The sequence below is a fragment of the Podarcis bocagei genome (genome assembly GCF_964188305.1).
Source record: "Podarcis bocagei genome assembly, chromosome: 13".
Classification (NCBI taxonomy): domain Eukaryota; kingdom Metazoa; phylum Chordata; class Lepidosauria; order Squamata; family Lacertidae; genus Podarcis; species Podarcis bocagei.
Genome location: NC_138138.1, coordinates 3,508,792 through 3,526,072, shown reverse-complemented (window position 1 = coordinate 3,526,072; position 17,281 = coordinate 3,508,792). Strand labels below are relative to the sequence as shown.

General features: G+C 43.4%; 1 protein-coding gene across 4 annotated transcripts in view; it reads left to right on the top strand.

Annotated features, from left to right (window-relative positions):
* Nucleotides 1–17,281, top strand: part of EPB41L4B (erythrocyte membrane protein band 4.1 like 4B) — a 146,423-nt gene that overhangs the window by 74,572 nt on the left and 54,570 nt on the right. For all 4 annotated transcript variants that reach the window (XM_081168514.1, XM_081168511.1, XM_081168510.1 and 1 more), the window contains exons 16-17: nt 13,207–13,397; nt 16,123–16,229. In XM_081168514.1, coding sequence (XP_081024640.1) covers nt 13,207–13,397; nt 16,123–16,229 — 298 coding nt within the window. The remainder of the gene's footprint in view (nt 1–13,206; nt 13,398–16,122; nt 16,230–17,281) is intronic.

Sequence of the window (17,281 nt, the reverse complement as noted above, 5' to 3'; positions counted from 1 at the left end):
GAAAACACATGGAATCATTTTCCCTCCTGCTCCATGGCCAACATGGCAGATAAGGTGTGTAATGCTTCATCTCGCACCTTGTTCATGTTAAAATTTTAAGATTATTATGGGCACGCAATGCCAGAAACACAGCTTCCAGCACAAATTGATTTTGCATGTATAATACCTGAGATGTATCACAGTTAAGTTTCTGGCATCTCCTTGTTAAAGCCCCTGTTTCCCTTCAAAGTGAGTGGAGTCAACCTGTGTGGTTGCTCCCGTGAAGAATGGATGTCTTGGAAGCACGTACTGTGCAGGGATAGTACAAGAAGCTACCATTCTGCACAACCTCATTTGGAAGCGTAGTATTGAAAGGGCAGCAAAGCATCATGAATTTAGAACATTTGGGTTTCATAACAGGCGTGAAACGAGCCAATACTATACATCTCTATCACAACATACATTTGAGGTTTTCATGCCTTCATATAAAGACTGAGGATGCGTAGCCTTGCATGGCAGCAAAGAATAGGTAACATTGTGTTAGAATTTCTTTATCAGTTTGCAGATGAATGTGGCAAAGATGCACATTGGATGGACTGCACTTTAATTTTGTTCCCATAACTTGGTAGATCCTGTTTGTGTTTAAGGTAGTTGATTAAAAAATGCCTAAGTAGAGGGACTGAAATTATTTTTAGCTATTGTTTTTCAGCTATTTCTTTTCAGACTTTGTTTTTCAAACCATGGATTGAGCCATTTGCAAAAGTAATGCATGTACTGCAATTGTTCTTTCCATCTTCCATACTTTCTAATACTGATTTATTCACTGCTATCACACTTCCTTGTGTAAGAGATCAAAGTTTCCAACTGGATATCTATTATACCTAATGACCATTTCAATCATAATGTGTTATCATTTTAGTTACCACAGAAAAGAACGCAAAAGCTGAGAACCGTTTATGAAGAAATTTACAAATAGTAATGGAGCAGAATCTGTAAATGTAATAGACTTCATCTATAAAATTATTATATTGTATAAACCTTCCTCACATGATTTACTAGCAGCCTTGTACCTGGAACCGCGCAAGATTCTAAGAAACCAAAAATCAGTGCAGTTTTGAAAGGTTCAGTTCACCATCTTGATTCAAAATGGCACCCAATTCTGTCCAAACTGTCTTGCCCTCTGCTGGATGAAGAACTCATATTCAGATTACAGTTCCTGCCAAAAACTTGAACACTCAAATCAGTATGGTACATAAGAAAGGCAAGAGGTTAAAGCAGCAGGCTAAGCTATTCCTTCAATGGTTGGCACACCTAGGATCCCTGCTGTTAAGGACAGGGCTGGGCATGGCTTTAGCATGGTAAGCGGCGCATATCTTTGGACGGGGGAACACCTTCTGGTGGGCTGGACCTGAGCCTTGTGAACACAGCAGCGATGGCATCTCGCTGTGACAGGAGGAGACAGCTCTGGCTTGGCGTCAGGCTTGGCACCTGGTGCCTCCCTGTAGGCAAGGCTGGCCAGTAGGAATGGAAGGGAGTGGCTACTCCAGCAGTGCAGAAGCCAGTTCCGAGGAAGCTGGTTTGGGCTGGCTAGATGAGAGCCCCGTGACTCCTCCTTTGGGATTTGGTTCTCCCACCACAATATTTCCCCCATAGAAAGTCTAGCTTGTGGGGTCTGGACGAAATCAGTCTCCCAACCCCTGGGATTGTTGCCTCTAGCTCTTTGAGCCCCAAACCTTCAGCCTGATCCAAATAGCCCCTCCAAGACGTCTCCTTGGAACTTACGGCACAGTGAAAACCTACTCAACCATAGATAGAATATATTCTGTATTCAATACACAATTGAACATTTAATAGTAAAAGTTAGCTACCTACTTTGAGAATCTGGAGAAAAACCTTTATGCAGAGCTTCTTGAAATGAGCAATGAAAAATGGTTATAGAAAGTCTGGAACAGCATAAAAGGTTTACCAGCCCACATTTGCTGTTCATCTGCAAGTTCTAAGCAGAACAATCAAACTGCTAAATAGCACTCAAAGTACTCACATCTTTTTTCCTTAGTGGCTGAATGGAATAATAACCTTTTTACCTTGAATATTAGTTTTTAAAAGGTTGAACAGAAATTTAAATAAATAGCATAATTAAAAACAGCTGTTTTAATATCCTCCCAAGTCATTAGTCAGACATCTAATTAGAGCCTCCATGCAGTGAGTTCTGCAGGCTCAGGTTGGATGGTCAAGAAATAGAAGCAAAACAACGGCCAGGAGGCCTGATCTTTATTGTTGCAACAAGACTTCAAACTACAATATGGAAGAAGCAGAGAGAAGCCCCAAACAATGGGTGCTCCTCTTTTTTAAAAGTTTCCCTAGATTGTCAGGACACTGACAAACTGGAACGTGTCCAGAGGAGGGCAACCAAAATGGTCAAAGGCCTGGAAACGATGCCTTATGAGGAACGGCTAAGGGAGCTGGGCATGTTTAGCCTGGAAAAGAGGAGGTTAAGGGGTGGAGACTTCCGGGGGCGGCGCGAAACTGTAATGGCGGTCCTCTTCGAGCTCTGAAGAGGGGCTCCGCGGAAAAGGGTCGTTCGCTGCGGCATAGCGACGACCCATCAAGATAAACCACGGGTAGAGGGAGCCCGTGGCCGTGGGACTCGGCGGGCACCAGAAGCTGCTCCGAAAACACAGAAGGGACCCCGTAAGGAGACCCGGAGTGAAGGAGGGGTAGCGGTGCTGTGAGTTCATCGCTCTTTCCGCGGAAGCGAAGCCGCGCGGCTGTTACAGATGAGCGCTGATCCTTCTTCCTAAAATCAACGCTAAACTGCAAGCAACATACCCGTGAGTAAAGGGGTTTTAAATTTGGCAGAAGAAATTCGGTAAATTTGGCTGAAAGCGGGAGACGAGAAAAGGGAAGTCCGTCTTCCGACATTGCTGACAAGATCAAAGCAAAGCTCTTAAAAACGGAAGCGTTTGAAACGGGACTGTGGGAAGCTTAAACTTTTTCGTGCTATAAGATCTGCTTATTTTACTGAGCTGAAGGTGGAAATGGACATTGACTAAAAGAAGTAGTAAATGGTGACTTTCCTCCTATCTTTTTTCTCCTTTGGGCTGTCTTTTTTAAAGAGCCAGATTGTCGGGCTGCCAGAGAGAGAGACTGTGTCAAACTGCGGAAACAGTTGCAAAACTTTGTTGAAACGTAACTGTTATATTTGAGCAGAAAAGACTGAATGGGATACTGTTACAAGCACCTTTCATGAAACTTTGTTGATCTATAAAAGGTGCTTTGGGAAACTTTGAGTTTATGAAGGGACTTTTGGACTAATGAATCTACTGTTTTGAAACAATTTGGAACTTTAATGGCGGATTACTTCCTTCCTTGTCTTTGAAACCTGGTGGTACTCCCCCTACAGGGCTTTCGGATTATAAAATCCTGGGAACTGACTTTTGTTTTGAATTCCATCTCACTGGTTGTTTACTTCTGAATTTGCCTTTCCCATGGAACAACAGACAATTTGACCTTGAACATTGACAGATGTGTAATGAGTGGTGCAGGGAGAACAAGAGCATCTAAAGCAAAGGAAACTAAAGAGGCTAAGGAAAAAGAAAAGGAAAGAAGACAATTTGTACAAACAACGTTGACCCAAGGACGCCGTTCGTCGGTTCCAGCTGTACTGGTGACCCATAGAGAACAAGGGGAAACAACTGAGAAGTCCACTGAGGAAGATATGGCAGCAGGTGGGTCAGATACACTATTAAAACAAATATTGGAGCAATTATCAAGTCTAAACCAGAAGGTGGACGACCAGTCTGTGAAGATAGATAAAGCAACTTCCTCGATTCAAAAATTGACTGACCAAGTTTCCCAGCACACGCAAGCCATAGAGAAATTGCAAGGAGCAACAGCGGAAAATCGGGAATTAGCTGGAGAAGCAATCCAGAAAGTGGGAGTTCTACAAAAAGAGGTTGAAGAAATAAAAGGAGAAGTTAGGCCCCTGCACAAACAGGTGGGTGAACAACAAGTCTATCTGTCAATGGTGGAACTGAAAAACCGCGAGAGCAACATCAAATTGAGAGGCATCCCGGAACTCGAGCAAGGAGACTTGATTGGATACTTAACACAGGAATTCTCGAAGTTCTGGGGTTTAAAGGAAGATACAGATTTCAGGATAGTCTCGGCATATAGACTGGGAAGACTGGTAAGGAAAGACAGATCCAGAGACTGTTTGATAATTTTAAGAACAAAGGAAGAGAGAGACAAGAACCTAGGCCTTCATTTCAAAAAAGCAATTGAAATACAAGACAAAAGGGTGGAAATTTACAGAGATATCCCGAGGCAACTGCTGGACCTTAGAGCCACCTATACAGAATTAGCAAAATTGCTGAGACACAACGCAATTCCCTATAGGTGGGAGTTTCCACAGGGATTATCCTTCACCTACAAAGAAAGGAAGGTTAAAATAAGAACACCGGAAGATAACCAAAAGTTCCTCCACGACCACGGAGAAGATCTCCAAAAAGGAGCGGATTGGCTTCCAGGTTTACCAGCACCAATACTGCCCGGAAGTGGGCCAACGCCTACACCCTCGGGATCTGAGAAAAAGGAAGACACCCCATCTTAAGAACATTTTAAATAAAACAGGATGTCTCTGCAGCTACTTAGTTGGAACATAAATGGCGGGAATTCTCCGGAAAAAAGGAGAAGGATATTTCATATCCTAAAAAAAGAACAATTGGATGTAATATGTTTGCAAGAAACACATGTGACTAGGCTCCACAGGAAAGTATTAATCAATAAAAGACTTGGTCAAGAATTTATCTCATCAGACAAAGTTAAAAAAAGAGGTGTTGTAATTTATGCAAAGGAGAACCTGTCGCCAAAATTTTTATTCAAAGATGATCATGGAAGAATTCTCGCAATTGAAATTCAAACACAAGGAGAGAAGATTTTGATATTAGGAATTTATGCGCCAAATGATGGAAAATCAGAATTCTACAAGAAGCTGCATGAGACAATGATGGACTATTTGGACTATGCTAATATCATTGTGATGGGAGATATGAATGGGGTGGTGTCTACAAATATGGACAAATCCCAAAATCAAAACTTGACAACAGACGGCAGACTCCCTAAAACCTTTTTTGAAATGACAGACAATATGGACTTGATTGACATCTGGAGGACAAGGAACCCTTTGGGTAAAGAAGGAACCTTCTATTCTGAGGCCCACTTGTCATGGACACGAATTGACCAAATTTGGATATCTAGAGGGCTGGCTCCGAAAACGAGAAAAGTGGAAATCTGCCCAAAAACCTGCTCCGACCATAATGCCTTAAAAATGGAACTGAGACTTTTTCCAACTGGATCCTTCAGATGGAGAATGAATGACACCTTGTTAAGAGATCAAGAGATTGTGAAGAAGGCCCAAAAAACATTAAAGGACTACTTTGAAATAAATTTGAACACTACGGTGGAGAAAAGAACAATCTGGGACGCAAGTAAAGCTGTAATGAGAGGGTTTCTGATTCAACAGAATTCGATAAAAAGAAAATATTGGAATGGAAAAAAAGAAAAAATTTTAGAGAAAATAAGTGAAGGAGAGAAAAAGCTGAGAATTAAACCAAAGTCAAAAGAGGTGCTAAGAGAGATCAAATTTCATCAAGCACAATATTCGAAACTGATCAATCAAGAGATTGAGTGGAAAATCAAACAAATGAAGCAGAGATCGTTTGAATCAGCAAATAAATGTGGAAAGTTGCTGGCTTGGCAATTGAAAAAAAGACAAAAGTTAAATACGGTTACAAATTTGGAGATTCAAGGAAAAATAGTTCAGAAACCAGAAGAAATAAGAAAGTGTTTCCATAGATATTTCAAAGAGCTCTACGCACAGGGGCCTCAGAAAGAATCGGAAATGGACCAATTTCTGGAAACAAATGGACTACCTAAAATAAGCCAAGATAAAAGATCAATCCTTAACAGCAAAATAACTCAACAGGAAATTGAAGGTGCCATCCAAAACATGCAGCTGGGCAAATCTCCAGGCCCGGACGGACTCACCTCCAAATATTATAAAACTTTGAAGGATTTCTTGATACAACCGTTGTTGGAGGTTTGTAACCAGATCATGGAGGGGAGAAAGGCACCGGAAACGTGGAAAGAAGCATTCATCACATTGATTCCCAAGTCAGAAAGGGAAAAGACTCAGCTTAAGAACTACCGTCCCATCTCACTCCTGAATGTGGATTACAAAATATTTGCAGACATTTTAGCAAGTAGACTTAAAAATGTATTAAATGAAGTAATTCACAAGGACCAAGCAGGCTTTCTCCCTGGTAGACACATGTCGGACAATACCAGGAACATTATTGACATATTGGAGCTGTTGCGAATTAGAAACACAAGGGCTGCTTTAATCTTTATTGATGCGGAGAAAGCATTTGACAACATTTCTTGGATGTTTATGAAGAAGAACTTGAAAGGGATGGGAGTGGGACGGGGGTTTGAAAATGGATTAGAAGCAATTTATGCAGAATAAAAAGCTAAACTGATAGTGAACAATGTGGTATCGGAGGAACTTCGAATTGAAAAAGGGACACGACAGGGGTGCCCTTTATCCCCTCTGCTATTTATTTCTGTTCTGGAGGTATTGCTGAATATGATTAGGGAGGACCAGTTGGTGCAAGGTATAGTGGTCGGAGCGAAACAATACAAACTGAAAGCTTTCGCAGATGACTTAGTCTTGACATTGCAGGAGCCAGAATCTAGCACAAAAAGAGTTTTGGAACTTATCCTGGAGTTTGGTCGGGTGGCGGGATTTAAGTTAAACAAACAAAAAACTAAGGTTTTGGTTAAAAATCTGACACCTACAGAGATAGAGGGGTATCAGAAAGAGACAGAGTTAAGTGTGGTTAAAAAAGTGAAATACCTGGGAGTATCCTTGTCCACTAAAAATTTAAATCTTTTTAAAGATAACTATGAAAAATGTTGGTTGGAAATCAAAAAAGACTTGGATATATGGTCAAGATTGAAACTTACCTTGTCAGGCCGAATCGCAGCTATAAAGATGTGTGTTTTGCCAAAAATGTTATTCTTATTTCAAACCCTTCAGGTCGTGGACAGAATGGAATGCTTTGGAAAATGGCAGAAGGATATCTCTAAGTTTGTCTGGCAGGGCAAAAAGCCCCGAATAAAATTTAAAATACTAACCGACTCAAAAGACAGAGGGGGATTTGCCCTGCCGGACTTAAGGTTGTACTACGAAGCTGCAGCCTTCTGCTGGTTGAAGGATTGGTTTCTGTTGGAAAACACCGATGTCTTAGATCTGGAAGGGTTTGACAATGTGTATGGTTGGCATGCATATTTGTGGTATGACAAGGCGAAGATTCACAAACTGTTTAAAAACCATATTGTCAGAAAATCAATTTTTGCCGTCTGGATGAAGTATAAGGATCTACTAGAAAGTAAGACCCCGAGGTGGTTATCACCTGTGGAAGCTAAGATTTCTAAAAAAAGGCCCAATATGGAGGCCTATTGGCCAAAATATTGGGAATTGATTGAAAGAGTTGGAGATAATTGGAAGCTCCAAAGCCAGGATAAACTAAAAGGTAAGGTGCGAGATTGGTTACATTATGCTCAAATTCAAGAGGTATTCAAAATGGATAAAAAAGTGGGTTTCCAGTTGGAGAAAGCGAAACTGGAGACGGAGTTACTAGAACCAAGGACTAAGGTACTTTCAAGAATGTATGACTTGCTGCTTAAATGGAACACACAGGATGAGACAGTTAAATCTGCTATGATTAAATGGGCACAGGATGTAGGACACAACATTATGGTTGAGGACTGGGAAAGGTTATGGAACACCGGTATGAAATTCACGGCATGTACTGCCTTGAAAGAGAACATTATGAAAATGGTATACCGGTGGTACATGACCCCAGTCAAGTTGGCTAAAATATATCATCTTTCTGATAATAAGTGTTGGAAATGCAAGGAGGCAGAAGGGACATTCTTTCACCTCTGGTGGACCTGCCCGAAAGTAAAGGCCTTTTGGGAAATGATACATAATGAGCTGAAAAAGGTATTTAAATATACCTTTTCTAAGAAACCAGAGGCCTTTCTCCTGGGCATGGTGGACCGGAAGGTGCCAAAGAAGGACAGAACCTTGTTTATGTATGCAACCACAGCAGCTAGGATTCTCATCGCTAAGTTCTGGAAAACACCAGATTTACCCACACTGGAGGACTGGCAGACGCAGTTGATGGACTACATGGAGTTGGCAGAAATGACTGGCAGAATCCGAGATCTGAGCGAAGAAACAATGGAGGAGGACTGGAAAAAATTTAAGGACTATTTGCAAAAACATTATAAGTTGTTTGAATGTTAAGATAGCGCACGATTAAGAAACATTATGCTTCTGCATTTTATTTTAAGTAAATGATAAAGTAAGCATTGATGGAAAAAACGAGACATATTTGAAACAAAATATTATGTTTATTAAGAGTCTTAAAATTAAATTACAAATTTTTGAAATTGGTAACATAATATATTTAAAGGTATAATAAGATGAGAAACAAGATAACAAATTGCTGAACTGGCTAGAACAATGAATGCAATGCTGAGAGGATGTGAGGAGGTCCAAAAGTTGAAGGACTGTTGAAGGATGTTAAGGAAAGTTTCTTAATATTTTTTCTTTGTTTATTTTTCTTCATATACATATATATAAAAAATGTTTCTTGTATGTTGCCATGTAAACAAATTTGTTAACCTGTGAAAAGAAACGCAATAAAAAATCTATATAAAAAAAGAAAAGAGGAGGTTAAGGGGTGATATGATAGCCATGTTCAAATATATAAAAGGATGTCACATAGAGGAGGGAGAAAGGTTGTTTTCTGCTGCTCCAGAGAAGCGGACACGGAGCAATGGATCCAAACAACAAGAAAGAAGATTCCACCTAAACATTAGGAAGAACTTCCTGACAGTAAGAGCTGTTAGACAGTGGAATTTGCTGCCAAGGAGTGTGGTGGAGTCTCCTACTTTGGAGGTCTTTAAGCAGAGGCTTGACAACCATATGTCAGGAGTGCTCTGATGGTGTTTCCTGCTTGGCAGGGGGGTGGACTCGATGGCCCTTGTGGTCTCTTCCAGCTCTATGATTCTATGATTCTATACCCATAACAACTTGTTAGAAAAGTTATATATATGTCATAAGCATGTCATAAAACAGGAGTGGCATCCCGGCTGAAAACTGATGCCATGCCAATCAGAAATACTCAACATTCCTGTTACAGTGATACCTCAAGTTATGAACTTAATTTGTTCTGGAGGTCCGTTCTTAACCTGAAACTGTTTTTAACCTGAGGTTTTGCTAATGGGGCTCCCGCTGCCAGTGTGCTGCTGCCGCGCAATTTCCATTCTCATCCTGGGGAAAAGTTCTCAACCCGAGGTACTACTTCTGGGTTAATGGAGTTTGTAACCCAATGTGTTTGTAACCCGAGGTACCACTGTACTTGTTAAGTCAAAGGAAAATATTCACGATCTCCTACTCCCCATGTCGGGTCAAATAACCCCCTTTGTCTCGACCAGGACTCCAATACACTGAGGCTGAGTGGACATTGTTTTCTGAATGGTTTTGAGTCTGGCACTCCGGAGACAGGATGCTGAGACTTCTCGCAGTGTGGTTGTTGAGTATGTGACCACACACTTCAGGGATTATGGCCGACCTAGGCCTCATCTTCAGCCCCTCCTCTGATAGCCATCTTTCCCCTGAGTAAAACAACGTTGGAATGATGAAAATCCACCACAGGAGGGATTTAATATGGATTTCTAAAGATTCCTGCTAAAAAGAGACTAAAACTCGAGCTGGATACCGAATAGCAAAGTTCGTCCGCACTTTCCCTGGCGCTCGGCAAGGTTCCTCTGCAAATCTCAGCTGAGCTTGCCTGGGCAGCTGCAGTACCTGCGTAGTCCTTGTTAGGGAGCGCTGTTTCATAACCTTTCTACTACTGTGCCTCTGATTGGGTGAGGAACCAGGTAGCTGTCAGAATTAATGGCTGCTGGTTGGTCCATTATTTTGTGAATGAAGAAAAGGAGAAGACAAAGGGATATGTCTATGTCGTGTGGCCCTTATCCATGGGCGTCAAGAGAGAAACAAAAACAAAGAACGGTCGGAGTTCTGGTTACAAGTGGAATGTGGGAAAGGGGAGAGAAACAAGTGTGTATCATCTACAAATCGGTGATACTGCCCTCCTGCCCATTAAAAAAAAAACAACACCTCTCATAAACAGAGCAGTGCACAAATTGCCCCTCCATTCAGAGGATGATTTCAGTTAATTTCTTCAACGGGAGGAGAGGTTCTCCAGCAGTTTTTCCTTGGTGGGATTCACCATTAGTGCACAGCAGCACAGCTTCTTCCCCTCCTCCCCTTAAAATATCCCTATCTCTACAAGAAAGAAGAACAGCAATTGTATGGCTGCATCTTGGCTCCCATTTTGCAACCCCCACAAAGTCGCAGATATTTCTAGGAAATTTGGGGAGAGTGGCTTCCTTTTTCTAGTGGTGGGGGTGAAAAAAATCATCTATTTACTCAGGAAAACACCTTACAAAAAGCTCATCTCTACTCTCAGGGGCTTCACGTCAAAAGACATGGGGGACAGAATGGGAAGCTTGCAGCATCCCATGGGAAAGAACTGGCACCGCCTCTTGACACCTACCTGAAAAGAGTGACTACTGTTGATATAATGTCTCCCACAAGGCACTTCAGAAGGGTACAGTGGTTGCTGGTATCAGATGCCAGAGTAATATTCAGGACGATGTACATCCCTCCCTTGCTCTCTCCTGAACAAAGTCATTGCCCACAACTAAGGCAAGTGACGTGGGTGACACTGTGGTCTAAACCACTGAGCCTCTTGGGCTTGCCGATCGGAAGGTTGGTGGTTCGAATCCCCGCGACGGGGTGAGCTCCCATTGCTCGGTCCCTGCTCCTGCCAACCTAGCAGTTCGAAAGCATGTCAAAGTACAAGTAGATAAATAGGTACCACTGCAGCGGGAAGGTAAATGGTGTTTCTGTGCGCTGCTCTGGTTTCGCCAGAAGCGGCTTAGTCATGCTGGACACGTGAACCAGAAAAACTGCGGACAAATGTCAGCCTCCTTGGCCAGTAAAGCGAGATGAGTGCCGCAAACCCAGAGTCGTTCACGATTGGACTTAACTGTCAGGGGTCCTTTACCTTTAAGGCAAAGCTAGGTCTGAAATCAGACCGAAATGAGCTTAAATAAGTATGTACTCTACTCAGAGGTGTAGCATGGGGGGTGGGTTCCTGGGCCAATTGCCCTGAGCACAGAATTTTTAGGGGTCCTCCTCTGCAGCTGCTGCCCTGACGGGAGGTACTCCATACCCAGCCCGCCTGCCTCACCGGAGTGGCACACTGAGCAGTAGTTGGGAGAGGACAGGCCCTGGCATCCCTTGGCTGCACAGCATCCCCAGCTGGCAGGAGAGGCAGGCGGGTGGCGAGACTTGGAGTGGTGGAGGTGCTCCAGCCGAGGAGGTGTGCACATATGTCTCACTGCTGCTCGGCAGCTCCATCTGGCGTCAGTGGCAGTGCTTAGAGGGCGCCATGCTTTCCTTGCCTAGGTGCTGGCTACCCACGCTACCCCACTGACTGCTCCTTCCTATTTTATGGTGGTTTGTTTTGAGTTCTGGGTTGGGAACAGCTTTTCCTTCGGTGCATCCCACCAAACAGCTGTAACTGTGGACAGCTCCAGGCGAGTCACACAGCTCCTTTGTCCCTCATTTTTGCCAGTGATTTTGACTGAGCCACCTTAACAGGAGATTGTGTGACTGGCATAACCAAAGCCTCTGTGGGTAAGAATGAGTCAGGGGTAGCGTCAGGGGTGCTGGGCCTCCAACCCTTGTCCCCCCCCCCCAAAAAAAAATATTGAGCTTTTAAACTATCCTGTTCAGTTTAAAACCTAAGTGGGTCTCACACAGTTTAATATAAAATGTTAGGGGAGTAATCAGCCCACAGTAACTAAAGATATGTACTCAAGAGGACTAATATCAAATACAGTGGTGCCTCGCAAGACGAAAAGAATCCGTTCCGCGAGTCTCTTCGTCTTGCGGTTTTTTCGTCTTGCGAAGCAAGCCCATTAGCGGCTTAGCGGATTAGCGCTATTAGCGGCTTAGCAGGCTTAGCGGATCAGCTGATAAGCAGTTTAGCGGCTTAGCGGATCAGCTGTTAAGCGGCTTAGCAGATCAGCTGTTAAGCGGCTTAGCAGATCAGCTGTTAAGCGGCTTAGCGGCTTGGGAAAAAGGGGGGGAGGAAAAAAACCCCGCAGGAACTCGCAAGACATTTTCGTCTTGTGAAGCAAGCCCATAGGAAATTCCTTTTGCGAAGCACCTCCAAAATGGAAAACCCTTTCGTCTAGCGGGTTTTCCGTCTTGTGAGGCATTCATCTTGCGGGGCACCACTGTGAACACATGAATCCAAAATCTTGCACTGGGGGTTCACCAGAACAAACAACTGCAATCTACTGAGATTCCCACATGTAGAAAATTACCATACTAGAACCCCTCTTCTGAGAATACTAGCTTGCAGGGATTTGTTTTATTTTTTGCATGGAGGCACATTAAGTCATTGGACCACCATTTGCGCTCTGAAGGGGTGCAGACTACACAAATGTCCATCATCTCTTTAAGGACGAGGCTTGAAGCTACTAGGGAGGCCAGCTCCCAAGAGACTGCAGTCTACTCACAGAGTTAAAAACTGGCAGTGATCTACCCCCTTTTCAGGGGTTCAGGTAAAAGTTGTTGAGCTTTTTTAGGGAGGAGGAAAGCCCTGTTTTGGGAGGCTGCAGGGCAAAGATGTTTAGCTTTTTTAGGGGGGCCAAAGTTGTTGAGCTTCCTTGGGGAGAGCCAGTGATCTACCACAGATGTCCAGTGATCTATCGGTAGATCGTGATCTACCTGCTGGACATGTCTGGAAGTAAGTGAAATTTAGAGCCAGTAAGGTGCACATCTACCAGGGTGGTTTTTTATTTTTATAGAGGTCTATATACATCCATTTGGGGATGTGATGCCACATTTCAGGGGTCACTAATTTAAGCGCTCAGTGTGCTGTTCTGGACAAAGTGAACTCAGAGAAAGTGCAGGATATGAATGCAGTACATATGCAGACTGGTTTTTTCATCTCAAATATAGTTATCCCTTTTTAATTCTCTCATTGGACCCACACTTGTGTTTCACAGCTATGCTTTGAACAGCGCAGAGCTTCACCCATTTAATATCGAGGAAAATGGTGGAGCACCATTGACTACAAAAATGCCTGGAAGACCCCACCACCACCACCACCACCTCCACCACCACCACCACTCCAACTATGGGGCACTGGCTCCTCCTGACAACAAGGACAGCGTGGCTGGCAGGCAAAGCCCAAACAGTAAGTCTGTTCAACTACCTCCGTCTCGGCATTATGACGGGAGGCAATGGAAGTCTGAACTTTCTAACCTGAGATTGCAGTGAGACAAGCAGGAAGGGACATTAAGCACAAAAAGCTGGTGGGGCTTGTACCTTTGGTCAGAGACATCGTAAGAAGATCATTTTGTTCTACTCAGACTGCTTATACCATTTTGTATATTTTTATATAGCAAATTTGTCTGCACTGGAAATACATCTGTGAGGGAAGCTATACATTAACTAGTTTGGATTTCACTGAAGCTTTACACAGGGCCTTGCCCATAAAGAAAGTAGAGCTTATGAAAATGTGGGTTGCAGTAAAATCTGGCTGCTTCTGTTAGTGTGTAGCCCCATCCAGTGGCGTAGCGTGGGTTGTCAGCACCCGGGGCAAGGCAAGTAATTTGCGCCCCCTAACCCGTGGATTTTAGCACTCGGGCAGAGAGCTGCGAGTGCGAGCACGCCCCCCCCAGATGTTGCGCCCAGTGCAGCCAGCCCCCACGCTACGCCACTGGTCCCATCCCCCATGAAGAAGTGTATAAAAGCTTCTCCAGAGTCAAGTAACACTCGTAAATGACTCATTGGTACCCCTCAGAAATTTCAGTGCACGTTTTCTTCTTAATGGATCCGGAAATAGGTTTTTGAAATGTGGGAACTGTCACTCCAGATTGATTTGATTGACTGAATCAGTCAAAGGGGTGAGCTAATGGGAGGTTCAAGAGCTCGATTCATATTTACTGGCTCAAGTTCCTGGCTTTACAGTGTTCTGTTGTAAAAACGTTAGTACCCATCACATTAGCCTGTCATAATAGCCCAGGCCAGTACCTCATTCTTTGTAGCAATACAGACTGGAACCGTACACAGAGTTCCAAATGCTTGGGGTTCTGCTCACAAATCGTGAGGACAGAGGACTGGACTAGATTGGCTCTTCAGTAGTTCTTGTGCAACCTCAACATAGATTAAAGGCATTGTGATACTTGCTCTTTTATTTGCACTTTACTTCCAATCTCTTTCTGAATACCTCCCCAGTTTAATATATTCTTAATGGACATTGTCATTTTCAAAATACATTGGATAGGCATAGTTACAGGTGGGTAGCTGTCTTGGTCTGCCGTAGTTGAAACAAAATAAAAAAATTCCTTCCAATAGCACCTTAGAGACCAACTAAGTTGGTTATTGGTATGAACTTTTGTGTGCATCACACACGAAAGCTCATAGCAATAACCAACTTAGTTGGTCTCTAAAGTGCTACTGGAATGAATTTTTTTATATTGGATAGGCATATTGCTTTTAGCCTACAGTAGGCTTATTCAATTTTTTTTTTATCTAGAAATAAGGAAAAACTGGATATTCCACAAAAACTTGAAAAATGGGAGTAAACCATGAGGTTGGGGGGGGGGGGAAATGGGTTTGTTTTTGTTTTCTTCATTTTCAGTCTATTACTGAATTGCAGTTAAATCCTTGAAGGCAAAATTTAAAGTGCAATGTTTTCATATGGATATGAAGTCGTTCTTTGTATGCTTAGATGCTTATTTGGCTGCTTTAAAGGATTTACTATATGGATAGAGTTTTTGTAGGGTTCATGAGTTCTCTGCATTTTATTTTTCATCTATTGTAAATTAAATTGTGTGTTAATACAAGTTTTCTAAAAATTAAAGAAGTCGGAATGGTTGCAATTTCAATGTGACTGCACAAAAGTGTTTCAGGGAGGAAGCATTCGTTGCCTAGCATTGGACCTGGGTGTCGAATTAACAACAGGGGGGAGGGGAGAATGGGGGACAAACTGAAACTTCCATGGTGCTGTTTATAGGGATTACGTCAGGGGTGGCAACCTTTTTCAGCCGTGGGCGGTCCACCGTCCCTCAGACCATGTGGTGGGCCGGACTTTATTTTGGGGGGGGAAAATGAAAGAATTCCTATGCCCCACAAATAACCCAGAGATGCATTTTAAATAAAAGCACACATTCTACTCATGTAGAGACAGGCTGATTCCCGGAGCGTCCGCAGGCCGGATTGAGAAGGCGATTGGGCCGCATCCGGCCCACAGGCCTTACCTAGTTTGCCTACCCTTGGATTGCGTCATATCTCGCAAGAGGCTTACTTTAAGGGCAGCCTGCCATGAGGCAGAGTTAAGCAACTGCCTTGGGTGGCAGAATCCCGTGGGGTGGTGTGTCCCACCCATCCCTGTTGCTGGGTTTGTGTGGTAGCAGTGGTGAGATCTTGCGCAAGTTCCATGAGATCTTTCTGGAAACCTCTGCAGTAGCAGAACCCCAGGAAGTGAGGGGCCTTTCTCTTTCGCCCATTGCTCCAAAGTGGTGCTGGGCAGGGTGGGGATTGTTTAGTACAAAACACCTGAACTAGCCCAGTGTGCTTTAAGAATTAAACAGTAAAACTTATTCAACTCTGTAATGTAGATTTGCCCAGAAAGAGGGCGATCCTAGATACAGTACCATTGTCTGGGTCCTAGTACCACTGACTGCCACAGACCCCAGGACCAGGAGATGAATCCTCTGGTTATATTCACCAGTCCCAGGAACAGCAATAACGCCCCTGGCTAGCTTGGCAACTGATGCAGCTCTGAAAGGGAACAAGAGCTGAACTTTAGAAACCATCTACCAAAAGAAGACATGGAAATCTGTATAGAGGTTTTCCTTGCAGGATTTTTGTACTTTGCTTTCAGGCTGTTTTCTTTCCTCATTTTGGGCATCCAGGAGTATCCCGGCATTATGAGGATGCTTCTCCCCGTTTAAAGAAGATGGAGGTGGAGACTGCGAAAGTAGTAGGGCCTTGGTCAGCTCTGCACATCAGCACGAACAAGGTACATTTCAGGAAGCTATGCCTGGGAACTCTTTGCTTAGCAAAATGACAGTGATTTGAATGCACAGGGTGTCAAAGGATGGACTAGAGGTAGAGACCAGGGGATGGATCTGTGAAGCTTCCTTGTGCGCATGTGCGCACTGCATAGAACCCTGGGCACCTTTATCCCTCACTGAAATGTCACTCCCAAGTTTAGCACTATATTCCCCACCCCAGGGAAGAAATTGCAGCCATTAATTTATGTGGGAGGAAGCAAAAAGGTTTATTCAATAATATCCAAATAGGAAGCTAGCCCCTCCCCCCCCCCCAGGGAACGTAAGCTGCATACGCACCACACATTCAGAACACATTGTATTCCGCAAAGAAGCCTGGGAATTGTTTACTCCTCTCAGAGCTACAATTTCCAGCACCCTTAACAAACTTAATATTCAGTTCATCTTATTTACAATCTGTAGTCTAAGTTCATTTTGTTTTGATTTTATGCTTTATTGGTTGCATCACTGAAAAACAAACAAACTACAGTTCCTCTTGGGTCTCTCTCTCTGTGTTAAATGTATTTTACAGTAAATGTGTGGTGTGAAGACAGCCCTGGTCCCTGGCAGATTTGCTTAATCTCAGGTGCATTCCAGATTTCAAGGCATTTGCTGTATCCTATGGAATTCAATGGGAACCTTTGAGATCTGAGCCTGCCCATCTCTCTTGTGACCAGGACTCTTTTTCAGACAGAGCTCAGCTCTGGCCCCTCTCAGGGGGGTGCCATTGCCATTCTAAGAAAGTAAGGGAGATGTTTGTGGTCAACTCCGGCACCTCTTTTTATAGAAAAATAGTGCTGCTTGTGATAAAGAGAGATAATAATTGGAATTGGCTGTAATTATATGCATATAAGAGGCAACACCCAGTATTATCAAAAACACAATTGAAGAGGGGTGAAGTCTCTTGGGAAGCTGTTATGGGGTCTCTATGTTTGGAAGAATGTGATAGGCATTTCCTATCTGTATAGATTAGCTAGATGGGCACCAGTGGGAATCTGTTAGGAGAAGGGCAGCCAGCCCT